At 32.1% G+C, this 16,459-nt stretch overlaps 1 protein-coding gene across 14 annotated transcripts in view; it reads left to right on the forward strand.

Moving 5' to 3' along the window:
* The window catches only part of bru3 (CUGBP Elav-like family member bruno 3), an 838,385-nt gene that overhangs the window by 798,010 nt on the left and 23,916 nt on the right, over window positions 1-16,459 (forward strand). For 5 of the 14 annotated variants that reach the window (XM_074127777.1, XM_074127785.1, XM_074127783.1 and 2 more), the window contains 5 exons: window positions 690-860; window positions 2,179-2,299; window positions 3,737-3,901; window positions 11,004-11,105; window positions 15,991-16,068. In XM_074127777.1, the coding sequence (XP_073983878.1) occupies window positions 690-860; window positions 2,179-2,299; window positions 3,737-3,901; window positions 11,004-11,105; window positions 15,991-16,068 (637 nt within the window). The remainder of the gene's footprint in view (window positions 1-689; window positions 861-2,178; window positions 2,300-3,736; window positions 3,902-11,003; window positions 11,106-15,990; window positions 16,069-16,459) is intronic. The other 9 variants (XM_074127771.1, XM_074127776.1, XM_074127779.1 and 6 more) reach the window with 6 other exon arrangements.

Below are 16,459 nucleotides of genomic sequence, written 5' to 3' on the forward strand. Positions count from 1 at the left end.
GGTGATAATAACTAAATATGTATAAATTTAAAATAAAATGTTTTATAGCAATAGTCTCGTTATTTAATTTTATTTACAGTAAACAATAATTTTTCTTTTAACAAAATCAGCTCGAGGCAGTTATTTAGGTGATTTTGGTCGATTTCCCTTAAAAGGGTCATTTTAGTAGTTAGAATTAAATATTTAGTAAGTTAGAACCACAAGAAAAGGTGTAACTACAATCCAAATTTTTTGATTTTCAATGAAACTCAGCTTGTTTTAAAAATAGAATCAAATTTATATTCTTTTATAAATCAAATCCATCTTAAAAGATCCATTTGCTCAGTATTCGTTCATAGAATCTCCGTAAAATGTAAATTGTGGTAGTAGAGAGCAAGAGATTAGTCAGCGGGCAGGCTAAACCGAAGTAATTGCTGATAGAGATTGCAAACTAACACTGACGTGATTTGCATTAATGCACCACAAGGAAATCTGGGCTCCCTCTCTAATAATTTAGCTCGAAATTATTGTTGCTAATGGTTTCTTATAAAGCCAAACCAAGTTTAGGTATATAGTTTAAGATTTTTTGTTGAATAAAACTTTTTTAAAAAAAAAATAAGCTTTACGAAATGTAAATGAATTTGTTGTATCTTATTCAATAAATAATGATATGAATTGTCTGCTAATATTTGAAATAATTTGATTTGCAGGGTGCCTCTTCGTCGTTGGTAGTAAAATTCGCGGATACTGAAAAGGAGAGACAGCTAAGGCGGATGCAGCAAATGGCCGGAAATATGAGCCTACTAAATCCATTCGTTTTCAACCAGTTTGGTACATATGGCGCTTATGCTCAGGTTATCAATGAGGTGATCACGGACATAGTAATTGTTTTTTATTATATACTATAAATGTTGTAAAAATTTTTAATTTAGTTTCTTCCTTTTTTGAAGCTATTTGTAGCCAAATATTCTAACTCTTTGTAAAAAATTTTATTGCTAAAAAACGGGTTGGGCAATTTTCTTTTGATTATGCTGAGCCAATAATTCCGGCCATGATGGCGACGTTGTTCTTTGCAACAATAAGCACTAATAGAGTCGTAAACAATGTAAGGTTATGTACTTCGTTTTAGCTCCATTCTACATCATATCCAGAGAGAAGGGAAAATTAAAAACAAATGGGAAATAATTAACTACTTTTCATTCAGATCCTCCTGATTTTTCAAATACATATACTGCTATGGATCATCAGCAAAATGACCTTGAATTTGGTTTTCTAAAAAAAAGAGTTTCAATTACTCTTCAACCCCATCGAAATAATGTCTAATTTTCAAAATTTGTCCTAGCTATAATTAAATAGCATCTATCTAAAACATATTTAAAGATTTCAACCAAACATGGGCCAGTGGTTACTAGATTTGGTTTACCAGATTTTCTTAACTAAAATTTGTGTTTGTTTTTAGTTTACTTAGCAAGAAGAAAATGTATTAAAATTTCCTTTTTCTTTTTTTAGTTATTTTTCATCTAGAACTCATTTCAGATCGACTGTTTTCATAAGATCTTCATTTAAAATTTTGATATTGCAATAAGAAGGTTATTGCAATTGGGTCAAATATTTACAAGTTATTTTGCTCCAAAAAAAAATGTTTGACTTTACATTTTTGACCCCTTTTTAGAGATTGGTGTAAATTTAGTATTTTTGATTAACGAAGTTTCTCATGATCAAAAATGGCAGCGAGCTAATTTCCTCTAAAAGTGGCTTCCAAATTTCCTTAGAATGGTTAACACTGGATTCCGTACCATTTTATTAAACAATTTTAAGGAAAAATTTACTTTTTTTTTATTTTGATTAAAGAGTGGTATTGTATAAAAGCCAAAATATATCGTCCTCTTTAATTCCAATCAACAAATTGCCAAAATTCTACTTAAAGAAGGCAATTCAAATGTGCTACTTTGAAAACTGAAGTTTTAAGTTAACTACATCAACGATTTTTTCAAAATTTGATTCTTTAATTCGATATTTAATAAAGTTTTCAATCACAAATGAGAAAATTAATTTTTTTTTTAAATAAACAGCAAGCTTTAATCACATAGTTTAATCTGGCAATTGATTTAAACATATTATAATTACATGCATTTTTTTTTTACAGAGAATCAATTTCTTTATATGTGCGTATAATTTCAAAAAATATTTTATGACCAGGAAATGCAACAAGCGGCACTGATGGCTGCAGCCCAGGGAACTGCATATATTAATCCAATGGCTGCACTTACACATGCGACCCTAAATGGAATGGCAAATTCAGTGGTTCCGCCGACTTCAGGTGATTATTTTCTCTTTGCTGGTATGGATTTTTACGAGTAAAAGGCCTAGATTGCTATCAAAATCTTTGTTTTTAAAATGAACTTCTTTAAACAGCTTTTTTTTGCGCAGTTTTCAGTTAATTTTTTTAAAGATTAATTTAATGATAAGTTGCTATGGTAAACTGATGGTACTGCGTAGCACAAGTTTACCAAAACAGCAAGTTTAGAATCAAATACATTCCCATTCCTTCATTAATCTTAAAAACTCTTTTATCCCATTCCGTTATCTCACTCTAAGAAAATTGTAAACTTGGCATAATTATTATTATCCAAAGAACAACAACAAATGTACAGTTGATTTTCACAATTGTAGAAGCACTTTTCGGTGCTATCAAATAATGCAGAACGTAAATTTATGCACTTTGTGAAATGCATACGAGAACGAAGCATTATTCTTTCTTGGTTATAAGTTTTACAACATTCAATAAGTTAATTCAGAAAATAACTTCTAATTAACTTTTGTTTATCTACTTTTAAAATTCATATTCTGTGGGCAAATACTACAAATATTTTCAATTCATTGATGCATAAAACACGTCCAAATAATCGGATAGTAAATTACTGTTAATATGATTAAATTTTTAGTAAAAGAAGTTGAAAGTAGTCGAGGAAATTGCCTGATCTTGAATTAGAGGAAAGATAGATCATTGCCAATTTCAGTCATATTTTGTTTTTCATTTGTTTCAATGCCCAGCTTGCGGAGCTAGGGACCAAACCATTTTCAGAGTTTTTGAAACATATTTTACAGGGGAAAAAAGTTCCCATAATACTTTGATTATTATTTGAAATTGGCCACAATCTATCTATCTTCTCCTTGGATTGAAGAATCAGTCACCAAACATTGATGTAAACTAATTTTACTATTATAAAAACGACAAAAATTAATATCTGAATAAGGAATACCATAAACGAGCTCTGGTTTTTCTGAAAACTATAATAAATGTTAACTTTTAATTAAAGATAATAATGACAAGTTAATTTTTTTTTTTAATAGAATCTGTTGTTAAAGAAACGAGTTGAGAGTGGAAAATTGATTTAAAAGAGGAAACCGTTGGTGAGCGTTGGCTATCGGGTAATCTGCCGTTGGACCAGTAACACAGTCCAACTGTTTTTGTTCGTACAGTACATTAAAGTAATTGGGGTTCAGCATCAGACACTATGGCTTTAATACTTAATTGCATTTGTATTAAGTAGTATATACTTGATAGATTTCTCACTAATTAATGTTTCCCTTTTACAATTAATTAAAGTAGTTATTGGCTTTACAAAATAAACAAGAATACAAATTGAAATGAGCATCTCATAAACATCTTTCTTACATAAAAAGATCCTTAAAATTCTATAAGAAATTAAGATGATTGTATGTAAAATGAGTAGACAAGGACGACGGGGTTCAGTCTGTGTTCCAGGTGGTGGAACTCCAGGACAGCCAGGCGTAAACGGAGCATTAACTAGCCTACCTTCGCCGACAATGCCAAATTTTAGCATGGCCCAGACACCGAACGGTCAACCAACCGATCATCCGGCTATTTACACAAATGGCATCCATCAAACTTATCCACGTAAGTTTATAAACTGTAGCGTTATTATTTTCTTGGCTGGTTAAGTAATTGGTTTATTTTATTTAAAATGAAATGAATTAGCTGTAATCGAGTAGTATGGATGTTGGGACATCTTTTCAAAGTTTCCGCCAAATTAACTTGGCACAATTACCTGTTTCCTGAATTGTTGGCGATACTCAGGGAAGTCTTGGTTCTCTTCTTTAGTCTATATACACATCAGGCATACCAACCTAACTAAGATAATTTAATGTTAAAAAATATTTTATCTTTTTCAATTAAAGAGAAAAAGAAAAACCTAAGTTTTCTATAAAATTAAGGACATTTCCTCGTTTATAGATGTAATTCTTTACAACGCCGCAGGTCCCATAGATTTTGAGTAGAAAGTTTCCAAAAATGGGAAAAAATGACGTTTTCAGAAATTGTTTTTGTTCAACTGATTTTCACGATTAAATCTTTGTTCGGTTTGAAATTTTAGGCGGATTTTTATATCATTTTATTGACGTGTTCTTCACTTATATGTTCCTCTGGAGTTATTATTAACAATAACTGTAAACCTTGGACTTATTTGGACAATGCCCCGTGAGTAAAACCCGACAATATTCGACGTTCAGTCTGAGACAAGCTACAGATCTATTACGGTTACAATTCCCTAATTCTTGGGCCTCAGGCCAGAAAGAGTGATCCAGATTTTGTCTCCTGCAGGTCTCTGTACCTCCTACTTCCACTCCTCGCAAAGTAAACCATCGCCTAGCCCAGGGGGGGGCCAACCTGCGACTCGCGAGCCGTATGCGGCTCTTTGAAGGATTATTTGTGGCGTTCGATAAATGTACCCGAGTTCTCTTATCATTTTTGTGTAATTATATTTTAAAAAATTATTATCGTTTGTGTTTCAAAATGTCTTTTTAATTACTGACAACAAATATAAAAGACTAAGTGCAACGTTGTTGCCCAAAAGTTCATTTCCATCCAAGTTAAGAATGATATGACTCATCGAAAACTGCGCGAACGAACATAAACAGTGGCGTAATCGTCCGTAATCGACCGACTCCAGACCGATTTTGAATTTGTAAACTTTCATTGCAACGGACAGTTGACATTGTGCTCTGGAAGAAACAATTTGTATCACTCTTGCTACGTATATGACCCAAAAAGCATCTGGAGAATTAGAAATAATAGAGTTGCAAGAAGATCAAGCCCTACAATTAAAATATAAGTCGACGCCGATTACTGAATTTTGGAAATTTGTGCCAAAATCAAAGTATCCTGAATAAAAAAGGCTGCTTGTCTAATTATTTCAACATTCGGAACAACGTACTTAAGTGAATCATTTTATTCCACTTTAAAATTCGTTAAATCCAAACACCGATAACCAGCGATAACTAACCAGCATCTGAAAGAAGTGATGTCACCGATTATTCACCAAATTTTAAAGAAGTAAAATAAATCTGTTTAATTTTTAATATTTAAATTCAATATACATATTTTGTATTTTTATTTAAATGTTTTCAATAAATATAATTTCTGTAAAAAAAAAAAAAAAAAAATTAATACTTTTTTTGCATACCTTTTAAATACGTATGTAACTGCGGAATTTAATTCAAATATTGAAAAATGGCTCGGACTATCAAGGAGCTTGGCCACCCCTGGCCTAGCCCATAAAAGGTAACTTAAGTTCATCGTGCCATCTTGCTCTGTTTTTTTTAAAAAAGATTATTAAATTCTGCAAAATTGTTGATATCGTTTTGTAAACAACTTAGGGCCTAATCGCGAAAAACGATTTACATTAATAAAATATCAATCGACTTGATATTATCGCGGTCTTCAAGATTTTATTAAATGTGCATCCACTTTTAACGCTCACTGAAGGTAAAGTCAGAATCATAATGGTCAAATCGATAAAGGTTCAAAACCTAGCTTCAAGCCTTGTTGAGCAGATATACACAAGTATATGTACAAGAAGATAGATTCAGTTAATGGTTGTGATCAAGACAGCTTTGATGTGAAGTTATGAAAGGCATCAATCAGCAGTATAATGGTTAGGAGCAGGAAGCGTAAAAGAATTCTGACTTCCTTTTTTTTAAAAAAAAAATATAACTAAAAGTTCCATAGAAAATTTACTTAGTTGAAATTATGCTTGATTTATCAATTTGTTCAGCAACAGTTCTACTAATTACATGAGAAATCGATGAAGACAAGTAACTTCAGCTACTAAAACAATGTTTACTTAATTTGACCAAGAGTGCTTGGGTTTGCTCTACAAACACAAGGCTTCAATAATAACTAACTGTCTCACAAATAGAGATCTCTAGCCGTCTTTCTTTTCAATGGAAGAAGGCAAGGTTTGCTTGTTTTATTAGTACTGAGATAAATATTTGCAGAAGATATAATTCTTCTTTACCTGTTGATCATAGATCGTAGTTTATCTGGCCGAATGGTATTTAGTTACAATTATCGTCTAATGAATGTTATTTATGCATTGGGTAATCAGAAACTCGAAAAACCCGGCCGCAATTGATGTTAATTCGTCAGTATTGTTGAATTGTTGAAGCAAATATAAAATGATTGCTTTTGAATGCTTGCTACAACTGTCTTTAAAGTGTTCTAATAAAGGTAAATAAGACTCTTTCAAAATGAGAAATATCCGTCATGGAACTTTCTCACCTTTAAAAAAGGGTAGTTATTCGGAACTGTTAATAAAATCGAGAACAACCATTTCTAAGCGGCCCTTCAAAAGTGCACGGCAGTAATTTTGGAAAAGATACCAAGAATGTTAGATGATGTTCACTCTAAAGCAGAACTTATTAATAAAAAAAATGAATTGAAATGTGAACATCTAGAGAGCATTTTCCATAAATAAGAAATTTACCAAGACCCTTCAAAAGAAGACAACTTTCAAATTTAAGTGAATTCCGAAGGACGAAATGAATCAAGCCAGATTGCAGACTAAAACCTTTTCTATTCGTTCATAGCACTCGCCAAGGACACAAGAGTGGAAGGCCTACCATTTCGTATCTAAAAAACATGCACCTTATTTGTTCAGAAACCATGCATTCTCCGTATGGTTCTGGTAGTTTTTACTACTAACTTCTAGAACCAATGAAATGCAATGAAAATACAGGAAAACACAAAAACTGAGAATTGAATTAGCAATTCAGAAACTGAAAACAATTTAAAAAATTAAAATAAAAACGATCTCTGGGCAGCAAAAGACCGATTTATACTTCTATTTTAAAACCCATCTGGGCGTATGGAATAGAGCTGTAGGGATGAACCAAACGCTCCAATCTCCAAAGGATTCAGTCCCTTCCATCTAAAATACTTCGAACTATCGTATACGCTCCATTTTATGTCTCCAACCTGGACTATACACACTGACCTTAACATTCCTTTTGTCGCACTAGTTACTAAACAAGATACAGAAAACTCCACATCAACCTGCAACTTCTCAATATAAATCCTCTAGCTTAAAATCTTTCTTCAAAAGCTTTCAGCCAGATCGGTCTATTTCTTTGTGTTTGGCATTCGTTTGAATCGAGGAAGTCGAGTGATTTTCAAAAAATGGACGAAAAAGAATTTCGTGTGTTGATTAAACACTACTTTATGAAAGGCAAAACGCCTCAGGAGACTAAAGAGAAGCTTGATAAACATTATGGTGACTCTGCACCTTCGATTAGAACAGTTTATAAGTGGTTTCAAAATTTTCGGAGTGGCCATATGGGCACAAGTGACGCTGAACATTCTGGACGCCCTGTTGAGGTTACTACTCCAGAAATCATTGATAAAATCCATGATATGGTGATGGATGACAGAAGAGTGAAAGTGAGTGAGATTGCTAGTGCTGTGGGCATCTCGAATGAACGGGTACATAATATTTTGCATCAACATTTGGACATGACAAAGCTATCCGCAAGATGGGTGCCGCGATTGCTCACGCTTGACCAAAAACGAAATCGTGTGAAGTGTTGCAAGGACGGTTTGCAGCTGTTCCAGAAGAATCCGCAGGACTTTAAGCGTCGTTTCGTCACTGTGGATGAAACATGGATACATCACTACACTCCTGAGACCAAAGAACATTCTAAACAATGGGTTACCAAGGGGGAATCTGCGCCAAAAAAAAAAAAGGAGAAGACCGTTCCTTCGGCCGGAAAGATTATGGCGACTGTCTTTTGGGATTCGCAAGGAATAATCCTCATCGACTATCTGGAAAAGGGTAAAACTATTACAGGTGCATATTATTCATCGTTATTGGACCGTTTGAAAACCGAGCTGCAAGAAAAACGCCCACGATTGGCCCACAAAAAAGTCCTTTTCCATCACGACAACGCACCAGCTCACACCTCAGCAGTTGTGGTCGCAAAATTAATGGAAATAGGGTTCCAACTCGTTTCACATCCCCCCTATTCTCCAGACTTGGCTCCCTCGGACTACTATTTGTTCCCCAATATGAAGAAATGGCTGGCGTGAAAAAGATTTTATTCAAACGAGGAGGTGATTGCTGAAACGAATGGCTATTTTTCAGACTTGGACAAATCCTATTATTCGGAAGGGATCAACAAACTAGAGCAGCGTTGGACGAAGTGTATAAGCCTAAAAGGAGACTATGTTGAAAAATAAAAAAGGTTTACCCCAAAAAATTAAGTAGTTTTTATTTTTGCACGGACTTTTCAAACGACCCTCGTATAATGTTTTGGAGTGTTACCATTGGGTAACTTCTACACTCGTTACCTTATCATTTGTTACTCTATTGTTATCATTGCTACCTATAGCGCCAAGCAAATATAAACGCAAGAAAAAATAAAAACGTCGAATAGTTTTTGGCAGTTTCAAAAAGATTTAATAGAATTATCTAATAACATTTGGATTTTCATGAAGAGTAAATCAAAATTCAAATAAAATAGACCCAAGTTATGTAACCAAACTTTAAGGTTATCACTCACAATATAAAACAAATTGCTATTTTTACTCAGTATAAGCCCTGAAGATGACCTAGTTCCCTGAGTCGAAAGATTGGCCAATATTGCTTGTTTTCTTGCCCATCTGGAATGGCTGGATCTGGTTTATTTAGACAAATTTGACTTCCACCTAATAAAAGAAGCGTTCTTGCAAATCGTCATCATATTGTAAGGACGTTTTCGTTCCATAAAGTGAGTGCTTTGACCCGCAATACATGCTTGTGCGGATGGTTTTGCCTAACATTCACATAATGACTGAGTACAGTTTATTGCTTGTTACTATTATTACTAAGCTACCATGTTAATTAAAAGCCATTGTTTATTGTTAGTAAAATAGGAGTATAATTAAATTCAGAATAATTTGAAATTCATACTTATTACTATTTATAACAAAAACTCGAAACCTTGAAAAATCTTTTAGGTCCCTTAATCAAAACATAAATAAAAAAAGCAATAGCAATTTACTAATAAGGTTAAAAGTGGGGCAATCTTAGTTTCAGTAGTATGGGCGTGGTCCACTCTTATTAGTAGTGTTTGCGAAGTTAGGCGGGGCTTAATGTCTTTCTCATCTCATGCGCAGACCATCATTTACTCCGCCTATCATTTTTTTTGGTCTGTCTATTTTAGGATTTGGGTTTTTTGAATTTAATTTTTTTTAAAAAAAACTTTAAATAAAAAAAATTTATATGAATTTCATTTATTGTTCTCATAAAGGCTTATTTTTGAGGCTCCTTGAGTTTCAAGGTTAACAAATCTGGTTTGATTCACACACACGACTATTCCTTACAATGGTTTGCGTAAGGCAAATGCCTTGAAATTAGCACTAAAAAATTTTTGACTGATATTATAAATGTTGGCTTACAAAATGAAACTATTGAGAAAAATGATATTTGTCCATTTTTCGGGAACTTAGAACTTTTTATAATTATCAAATTCTAATTAATATTTAACAGTTGATATTCATAAATTAAACTAAAATTTTCTTGTTCACCCAAAAAGTGCTCTTAATGGGGTTTTGACAAGAAAACGTTTTGAATAAACGTTATGAGACTACACATGCGCAATAAGTACGAGCAATTTTACAGAAAATCCAAACAACTGAAAAATGGATTTTGTAAATTAGCTGAATTTGTGCAAAAGCTTATTGTTGGATCCGATAATTGTACTTCTAAACTAGCTACTAAATTTATGTTTAATGATCTTTTGTTTTGGAGTTAAGCTGTACCACACATTCTACAGATAGACTCAAACACATGAAGACTAATCTTTAAAATACTTTGTGTTGGACTTAGAGAGGACCCCAAAATAGAAAATTCCTTGACTCCATCTATCCAACCAACTCAATTCATTTAAAGACGTTCCTCGCTTAAAATCCTAAACAATTCTTTTCAAGGAACATCTCCAACCAAATGATCTGAAAGTTCCCACGGCGTTCCCAGAGAATAAATTATAACTTAATGGAAAAATTACTAATAATTCTAATAACTAAACGCACCAGATAACCAAGTGGTTAGTGGCGATGACTCGCAAAGCTAAGATTTACATTTTAGCTGGATTCGATTCTCTAGGCCTTGGATTTTTATTTTAAGGTTAATAAAAGAAGGTGCAGCACGTTTACTATTTGCCACCGTCCGCCTAATTTGGACGATAAGCCTTCCTTTCTAATAAACTATAACTCGAATCCCTGAAAATGGATGTAAATCTAATACTGGGTAGAAATTAGAAAAACAAGCATTTTGTGACGGATGAAATCAACTAAATAAGTTCTTATGTATTTTTCTTCACTTGATATTCAATAATTTTTTACTTCTTTAAAAAATAAGTTGTCAATACGTAATAAATTTAATTATTTTTATGGAACGTTGAAATTAATATAGATTAACATTCACTTAAAATGTTCAATCAATTCTGTATTTAAATACAAATACAAATAATAAACTTGCTAATTAAATCTTACTTACAATTGGAATCCCTTACATTTTTGTGTTAAAAATCTTTAAATGCTTCTATTTAGTATTTAATTTTTTTTAATTTAACGAAGGTCAACCTTCGTTTTATAGAACAAAATAAATTCTTTTAGCTATAATTTCTTATAGATTACTATTCAATCACATATATTGAATTAGAACCGAGATATAATTGTTGTGTAGATCCTCTTCGTTTGTCTATTCCAGCACCAGGCTTGGCAAATGGTGAAGCGGCCTTGCAGCATGCTGCAGCCTATACAGGAATGCAACCATATCCTGGAGTCGGTAAGATATATTTCATAATGGAAAACATCTTTTAGTTTTTTCTTTTTGAAAACAATTACCTGATACCTTCCAAAAAAAAAAAAGAAAAAGCATTTTGATTGTTCTATATTTGATAAGTACGATATTTTTTTTAAAAAAAAATTATTTAAGTTACGTTTTATAGTTTTGCCTAAATTTTTTTGTCGGTTGTTCACACTTTTATTTGGGCATGATTTATTTATTTAATTTTTGATTCTCTTCAGCCTTATATTTAATTTTAATTATTTTTTCCGATTTTCTGGTTGGCGAATTACATTCAACTTAATACAGCTTTTGATTTTAGGGTGTTGTAAAGCATAGATCGAAGTGTTTAGTACAGTTTGCTAATATTACTTTATTAATTTTGTTTTTACACATTTTCTGTTGTAAAACTGGTTTTGCTAAGTGTTGTGTAATTTTGAGTGTAATTTTTATTTGTATTACTACTTTTTGCAGTTTTGTAAAATAATAAATTATCTATCCATCCTTGACTATTATTTTTATTATTATTATTATCATCCATCCATCTTTGACTTTAACTTATTATAAATTTCTTTTTAATTTATTATTTTTCTTTGAATATTTACTATTTACTACAAAAATTTAAGCATTAAACAAAATAAATATTCTCATTTTTTATTAATTAAATGAAACTGTTAAGCAAAGCACTGAAATGCTTACTTGTTTAAAGCTTACTTAAGATTACTTTACATACTTTAAAGCCTTAATAAAATTTAAGATTCACTCCTCAAGCACCTATTACTGCCATTTTTTTGTAATTTACGCGAAATTATAAACATTTCCTGCATAGAATCTCCCAATTTGTTTCTTAATCTAAATATTTTAAAAAATTTAACTCTATTTATTAAAAATTATTGTTTTAGGATTGTCTGGCCACGAGAGAGAGCTAACAAAGAATCAGTATTAATAACGATAAATATAAATGTTTTACAAAAGTTCCAATATTTTTATTGGCACCTTCAAAATTTTATCTAAAATTTTCTAAAAAGGATGATATTCATGATATTGATACGTTCCATGTTTGCCATTATTTTGTCCAACACTGGGACCGACCACTGAGACACTTTGTTTAAAATGGCGACAAATTTATTATTGAATAATTATTATAATATTTATTGAAGTAATAAACGTGAGATAACAAACTATATTTATGTTATACAATAAAACAATTTACACTGTAATATCAAAGATAACAATTAATTTACCATATAAATAGTACAAACCTTTACAGAGAGATAGCGCCATTACTATGTAGTTTACATTCCATTTCATTACAGTATTGTATTAACAAACATGGATACTAATTTCAGGTTTATTGCTGCCTCAAGTTCCATTATTAATGCACCCTTGGCTACTTACCTTTAACAAAATACTTTATTAAATAACGAATACATTAATTAATAATGTAATTAAATTTATTACAATTTTATAAAGAGGGAGATTTCTGTTCTTGATTAAATTTATAAAAATATGTCTTTACACGCTGAGTGTAAAAAACGAAAAAACGTTCGTGCGGGCATCCCATCTCTTCTGCTACAACAATTTTAATTAGCAGAGTGCCTTAAAAATTGGAATTTAATTTTTTTTTTATGGATAGATAATTAGTTAATTAGTTCTTCGTCATCGCCTTTAGTTTGGCATCTGAAACAACTGTGTTTATTTGTTACCAGATCGCTGGCATACTGTTCATCTCATTCTGTACCAGTCCTTACTGCGTTATGCATCTTATTCTTAGTAACACTGACTAATCAATGATGGGGGTCAGAGAAGTATTGTCAGACAAAGAATGACTAGACGTTTAGTTTCAATCAGTCGCACCCAAACAATCTATCTTATCCATGACGGTCAGCTCAAAATATTCATATATTTACATTAAAAGTCGAACATAAATTGAGTAGGAAACGACCATAATTTCATGTCTCCAAGCCAAATACCCTGGTATGCTTTACTATCTCAGGCAAACTGTCTCCCCTTGAAAGTAAAGAGCTCTTTCTTAACCAAGGCGTAACCCGCTCACTAACCTTCAGCAGCCGCACTTTACATAGCTTTAAAAGCTCAACATCAATGATGGGTTGTTCTATCCGTCGCTAAAACTACCGTCCGGCTCCAAAATTATTCTCGTGGGAGGATGCGATCCGAAATGCAGACAGCCTTTGCACCTAGGATATGCGCCTCCTATATTTCTCTTTATTATAAAATCATCTGCACATTGTGCGGCACCGTACAGGACAGACTGAACCGCTTCGCTAACGCCGTTGTTTTTTAATAAAAAGAATGTTTTAATCAAAAAAACAATTGTGCCTTGTTTAATTATTTGAATTAAATTATTTTAATATTTAAATTAACAGTAGTCACTAGTTATATTAATTATTAATAGTAATATTTAATATAATTTGAATGAAGATAAGTTTTACCTTGATTTAAAAAGAAACTGAATAATTTAATTAAAAAACTGTTTTACTTGATTGAAAAAGATTTAATTTGCTTAAAAAATCTTTAAATTTTATGCAAAACGGTTTAATCTAATGTAATTGAAGGTTCAAAATTGGTTTATCCTGAATGAAATATAAGTCCCGGGTTCGAATCCAGCAGTCAATCCTTAGATTTTTCTCTTCCTAGAAGCTATATCCAGCTTACTTTTCGGTGATGGAAAGCGTTGATTGTTTTAAAAGAATACTGTCTTTAGTTTGGAAGTGCATACTTTTTAAAAGATTCCCAGATATTTTGTGACTTTACACAAATTTATTTTCAAGCTTCTAAAAAAACAAAATTGATTTCAAAATCCAAACATTTGATCATTTGATTCATATTTTTATTTTTACCATCATTGGACAGTTTTTTTAAATCCATACATTTTACACTGAAATTCAACCTCACAGAAAAGCGTGTAATATGAGAACTGCTCTAAAACAATTTTTGCTAGAAAAATGGTTAAATTAAAACTTATAGATCTATGTTTATGAATGTTTAAGGAAAAGCTAAAAGAAGTGAACAATCCATGGAGTGGCAGTTCCAGTCTCGAATTTCCTTTAAAAATCCATGGACTTTAGCGAGATAAATTTTTTGAAGAATTAGGTTTATAATAATGGCACTTCGGAGGAATTATTACCAACCCTTGTCTCCCAGATATTCTCATTAATCACATTTTTTGGGAAAATTTGTTTCAAATAAAAGTTATGTTGGTAATATCAATCTTAAGAACCATTTTAATTGTTGGATTCTAAACCAGATATAATATTTCAACTTCTTTTCGATTATTCATTTTTAAAACGCTCTGTTTTCGACTCAGAGAATCTGGAAACTGATGTTTCTTGTAAAAACTCTAAATTGAAATTTCGATACGCTCGCGTTATTACCTTTTTTTTTTTTTTTTTTTTGAGAAAGTAAAAATTTAAATGAATAGTTTTTCTTTAATATGGAAAACTTGACAAGAAATAGAAAACTTTTTGAAGAAAAATAAATTGTAACGATAAACAGATAAGTTGGAATAAATCATGATGAAAGATAATTTTCATGACAAAGCTATCCGCAAGATGGGTGCCGCGATTGCTCACGCTTGATCAAAAACGAAATCGTGTGAAGTGTTGCATGGACGGTTTGCAGCTGTTCCAGAAGAATCCGCAGGACTTTAAGCGTCGTTTCGTCACTGTGGATGAAACATGGATAAATCACTACACTCCTGAGACCAAAGAACAATCTAAACAATGGGTTACCAAGGGGGAATCTGCGCCAAAAAAAAGGCGAAGACCGTTCCTTCGGCCGGAAAGATTATGGCGACTGTCTTTTGGGATTCGCAAGGAATAATCCTCATCGACTATCTGGAAAAGGGTAAGGTGCATATTATTCATCGTTATTGGACCGTTTGAAAACCGAGCTGCAAGAAAAACGCCCACGATTGGCCCACAAAAAAGTCCTTTTCCATCACAACAACGCACCAGCTCACAACTCAGCAGTTGTGGTCGCAAAATTAATGGAAATAGGGTTCCAACTCGTTTCACATCCCCCCTATTCACCAAACTTGGCTCCCTCGGACTACTATTTGTTCCCCAATATGAAGAAATGGCTGGCGGGAAAAAGATTTTATTCAAACGAGGAGGTGATTGCAGAAACGAATGGCTATTTTTCAGACTTGGACAAATCCTATTATTCGGAATGGATCAACAAACTAGAGCAGCGTTGGACGAAGTGTATAAGCCTAAAAGGAGACTATGTTGAAAAATAAAAAAGGTTTACCCCAAAAAATTAAGTAGTTTTTATTTTTGCACGGACTTTTCAAACGACCCTCGTAGTTGATGTTCTGAATAGCATTGATATCAGATTTGTCGACAATATGATGGTAAATATCTTAAGTATGGAAGTAACAGGTGCTTAAAGTGAATTCAATGCAGAAGGATCTGTTTTTAGACAAGTTTTATTAGTGCTTATCATGACAAAGTTTCGGTTGTTTGAATATGGGAGATTTAAGTGACGAGTTAGAATAATTATTTGGTAGATACAGTTCTTAATAATCAAAAAAAAGGCAATTATTTCATCTTCATAACCTAGTATTTTAGAATACTTGTAAATATAGTTTTGAATGTCATTTATGTTGTATATTTTTTTGGTTTCTGTGTGCTGAATATAAATAGATCTAATTTGTTTGCTTTGTTTAATGAAATTTAAATTATATTTTAACAAACATTTTTGGTTTCGCTTCTTCTAACTTTAGTTTTTCCTTTTATTGATTAAAAAAAAAAAAAACAAATTCTGATTCTCAAAATTTCTCTTTTCTGCCCTTTTCTCTGTCTATCTCTCTTTAAATGTATGCAATGTCGATGTTGATGTCATGTATACGGTGTTTCTACAGCCTATCCTGCGGTTTACGGACAATTCGCACAGGCTATACCGCAACCAATTGCGGCAGTGGCTGCAACTCAGAGAGAAGGTAACTATATATAACTAAATACAAACAAGCCAACAATTTTATAATTTTATTTAAATCAATTTATTAGACAAAATTCTTTTTTTTATATTTTTTTCCCTTGTTGCTTAAGCTCAGTTACGTTTCATTCAAGTCTTAAAGCAAGTATTTTAAAGTTCTTGCACTTAATTGCATTTTAAGTAAAGTAAATATTTGAGAGCTTATACGTTTTTGTTTTCTTATGGAAAGCAATTAACTTTTAAATCTGTTTATTCCTATCTTTTTCAAGTATGTGAATGTTTAACTTTGATAAAAAGTTCTGTGCTCATGGATTTGGCCTTCACTTTAAAATTTCAATAATTTGGGGGGAGGTCCACATCTCCAACTTCAATGTTCTTCACTATTCTATGCCTGT

This window comes from Rhodnius prolixus, unplaced genomic scaffold (genome assembly GCF_049639745.1).
Source record: "Rhodnius prolixus isolate KJV_2025 unplaced genomic scaffold, Rpr scaffold_9, whole genome shotgun sequence".
Taxonomy (NCBI): Eukaryota; Metazoa; Arthropoda; class Insecta; order Hemiptera; family Reduviidae; genus Rhodnius; species Rhodnius prolixus.